The sequence below is a fragment of the Xyrauchen texanus genome, chromosome 32 (assembly GCF_025860055.1).
Source record: "Xyrauchen texanus isolate HMW12.3.18 chromosome 32, RBS_HiC_50CHRs, whole genome shotgun sequence".
NCBI lineage: Eukaryota > Metazoa > Chordata > Actinopteri > Cypriniformes > Catostomidae > Xyrauchen > Xyrauchen texanus.
Window position 1 is genome coordinate 8,650,581 of NC_068307.1, and position 3,963 is coordinate 8,654,543.

Consider the following 3,963-nt stretch of genomic DNA (forward strand, 5'->3'; position numbering starts at 1 on the left):
TAGATACTGCATATAATTTTTGTACGTATCAAAATTCATTTGTCACACATCAGGACTATAAAAAAGGTGATTAAAAATTATGAAAAACAAAAATTGTGGCCAGCCACCGAACCTAAAATATATACATTCCCTCCTATAACTTTTTTTTATCAACATTGAGGTTTTAGCCTAAAATCTACAGTATATGAATGCCATAGTGTAGATTTACAATTATATGTAAACTACCCAAAGATATACAGATACAACCTGACAGATAACACATGCCTATTGCCTTGCCTCCCTCCTTTTAAGAAATGCCAACATTGAATGCATTGGTGTTGTGTTCGCCATTACTTGTTATTCATGAAAATTGAGAAATACATCACACAGACACATGAACACGTGTACATGCGGCAGACTTCAAGCTGGGTTGAAGGTCTTGTCCTAATTTAAGTTTTAACTCAAAGCATTTAACACCTCAGTTAGTAGCACTCTCTCTGTCTCTCTCTTTCCATCCGCTGCACTGTAGCTGTGCCTCACTGCATGGAAACTTTCAGCCCCCCGACACTCACACACCCACATGCACATAAACACATGCACAACGGATGAGAGCAGTGGGTGGAAGGGGAGGAGTCTATGTCTGGTAAGGTTGAGCTGTTTACATTGTGGGTTTATAAAACAGCAGACGAGGGGGGCCATCCCTACAAAGAGGGAGCAGGGAGGAGAAACAGCAGACAAGGACAGAGAGAGTGACTGAGAGAAGCTAGAGGAAGAGCGAGAGCACGTCTGAGAGAGAGAGAAGGTCTGCATGCAGACTGCCCAGGACAGCAGGTGCACATTGGAGAGCTTTTTTCAAGTGACTTCCATCACAATTGCAACAGCAGAGGAGATGCTCATATGAGAGCAAGTGACTCAGAATTACTCTGCATTGTATCACAAGAGGCTCTCTTTGTTTCAACTGTAAGTACTTAATTTTATATACTGTATGCTACTTTGACATGAGTTGGAATTATATTGCTGTCTCATCTGTAACTGGTGTAATTACAAATTTTTTGATTTATGGACAGCCTTGTCAATATCCATATAAAAGAAGAAAAAATAAATACATTTTGGAATTGTTTATCCTGGAATGGCCATGCAATTTATGTGAACAAAAAAAGTTTGCATCAAAAAGATGAATAATTAACACATTATCAATAATTTTTTCCAGCATTTATTCATTTGAGTTCATTTATAAATACACTATTGTTGATTGTTATTTCATAATGCATTATTAATGTTGACCTTTTAATGTTAAATTGTAAATGTATATGTATACATTAACATAAATGCTGTTTACAGTTACATTAACGAATGTTACCTTAAACAACCTTATTCACAAATGTACTGTATGAGAGGTTAATGAGGGCATTTCTCTATTTATTTCAGGAAAAAAGCCGGAATTGAGTTGCTGCATCTTAGAGTGTTTAGTCATGGATGACTCTAGAGAACCTACTGAATAAACCTCAGCCCTGCATCATGGTTCAGCAAAGGAGCCACAAATACTCGTCAGTCATGGACAGCAATTCTACCAGAAAGGTGTTTGTGGGACTGGCAGCAGAAGATGATTCTGAGGTGTTTGGACACGTACCCTCCAACAAAGACCCCAACTGGTGCAAAACTCCTACCGGGCACATCAAAAGGCCAATGAACGCTTTTATGGTCTGGTCCCAGATTGAGAGACGAAAGATCATGGAGCAGTGGCCAGACATGCACAATGCCGAGATCTCAAAACGACTTGGAAAACGCTGGAAATTGCTGCCCGATTATGAGAAGATCCCCTTCATCAAAGAGGCAGAGAGATTGCGGCTTAAGCACATGGCTGACTATCCTGACTACAAGTACCGTCCCAGGAAGAAGAGCAAGTGCTCCACCCCTGTGAAACTTGTGGAGAAGCTGCCCCTGAAATCCAGCAAGTCCCATTCAGGAAGGTCTACTGGGCTCACCAGCAAAGGGCTTAAGATCAAACCCACTTCTTCCAAGCATAACTTCAGTGGCAATAAATACAAGAACTACAGCGAGAGCATGAGTGATGACGACACAGTGGATGTAAACATAGAAAGTCCAGTGACGTTACAAGATGATCACAACCAGACAAGTCACCTTGTCCTCCACAAACAGGCGACCATTCACTCTGAGAACCAGCAAGCAGTTCCTGAGCTCAGAGTGAAGGTGCCCATCTCCCACACCAGCAGCATTCAAAGCCTCTCCGACAGCGAGTGCCAGGCTCCACCAGAGTCCACGATGAGTGAGCTACGAAGGTCGACCTCTGGAAGATCTTCCACACCAAACTCCACCAGCTCCTCCTCTTTAGTGTCGTCAATGTGTTCAGATGAGGAACTGGATGAGGAACTCTTGCATATTATTTCTAACAGTATGCCTATGGACTACTCCACTTTGGACAAGGACTCTGAAGCATTTCATGCCAACTCAGGATCTCATTTTGACTTCCCAGATTACTGCACTCCAGAGGTGAATGAAATGATTTCTGGGGACATGCTTGTACCCAGCATCTCAGATCTAGTGTTCACCTACTGAAGTCAAGTTGAGTGTGTTTGGGCCCGCATAGCTGCCAAATTGAAATAAGAGAGGTCTTGAAAAAGATTTAGCCTTGAACGATTCCTTATTCCATTTGTTTATTTTTCTCAATGAAAGTGCTATTGCTTTCCTTTCAAAGCATGCCTCATCTTGTTGGTTTAGCTAAGAGACACATGCCTTTGCAGAGCTGTTTTACAAGAGTATGATGTTCAGAATCTCTCCAACAGTTTTGAAGTCAGAGGCAGCTGGGTGTAAGTTTTAGTGACGGGATACAAAGTTTTAACAGCTGTTTTGATAAATGTTTTAAACCTCACATTAATGTCTCGAAGCATCTGATGGGAAGCAGTCAAGCTGTGATCAGTTCTAAGCAAAGATCTGTATCTACTTAAAATGTGGCACTGTCAATTACATGACATCTCATAACAGTGTTTGTCCTAATAATTACACATTCAAATGATTTCTCCCAGAAGCTTTTGCGGATAAACACAAATATATAGCTGGCTGGAGGTCAGCTGACAGTATCGGTACATTAATATTCTGAAATACTAAGGTGTAAACATTGAAAAGGAAAGGATGAAGCTTATTAAAATCTGCAGCACTTGTCAGGCATACAGGCAACTAGACAAGTGCCAGCACATAATTCATATCATATTCTTTACTAAGGTAATAGCACTTTCATCACCTTGCCATCGCCGCAGACTTTGAGACACACTTGTAATTTAAAGGCAGCTCTGCATTGGCCCTGAGTGCAGGTGTGTGTGTGTGTGTGTGTGTGCGCATCTATGTGTGCCTGAACTGTTTGGACTGCGGATAGAGGGGGTGTAAGAGGGTTTTGGGGTTAGGGAATGGGGGTTGGGATTGGCTCTTTCAGGGAACCGTGCATCTGTCCATGCAGGCAGCAGCTTTTATGCAGGGGTCGGACTCTACGCTTTCTGAGTGTCTGTCGAGGGTGGGGGGGCACGTGGGTGGGGTGGGGGCTCCCACACCGGTTTGCTGAAATGCATGTCATGTCTGCAGCTGCCCCGAGCAGGGCGAGAAATCTGTGTCTGCCAGCTGGCTCCCATTGACTCTCTCAGGGATCGTTTGTCTAGGTCCTTGTGCCTCCCGTGGGTAATTCATCTGTGATGATACGTTTGTGTGAGTGTCTTTTTCTCTCAACCGCTCTACCGGAGAAACCATCTCCGAAGCCAACTAAGGTGACAGAATGCTCCTATTTCTCATGCTCTTATTAATTTCTGCTCAATTGGCACCCGGAAGACCGGCATTATTTACCTTCAACAAACAGTTGTCAGAGGAGGAGACAACAAACCCTGCAGTTCATATCTTACATAAACTGTTAATCCTCCTCAATTCCTGATGCCCTGTGAAGATGCAGCTCCATGCTGTGCATTCCCAGCTGAAAGCTAC

General features: G+C 42.9%; 1 protein-coding gene across 1 annotated transcript; it reads left to right on the forward strand.

The window, feature by feature from the left end:
• The first annotated feature begins 702 nt into the window (after positions 1–702).
• Positions 703–3,466, forward strand: LOC127626195 (transcription factor SOX-4-like). The gene is made up of 2 exons (XM_052101809.1): positions 703–939; positions 1,408–3,466. Exon 2 carries the CDS (start codon positions 1,456–1,458, stop codon positions 2,554–2,556), a length of 1,101 nt encoding a protein of 366 aa, XP_051957769.1. The 5' UTR covers positions 703–939; positions 1,408–1,455; the 3' UTR covers positions 2,557–3,466.
• Positions 3,467–3,963: the final 497 nt, after the last annotated feature.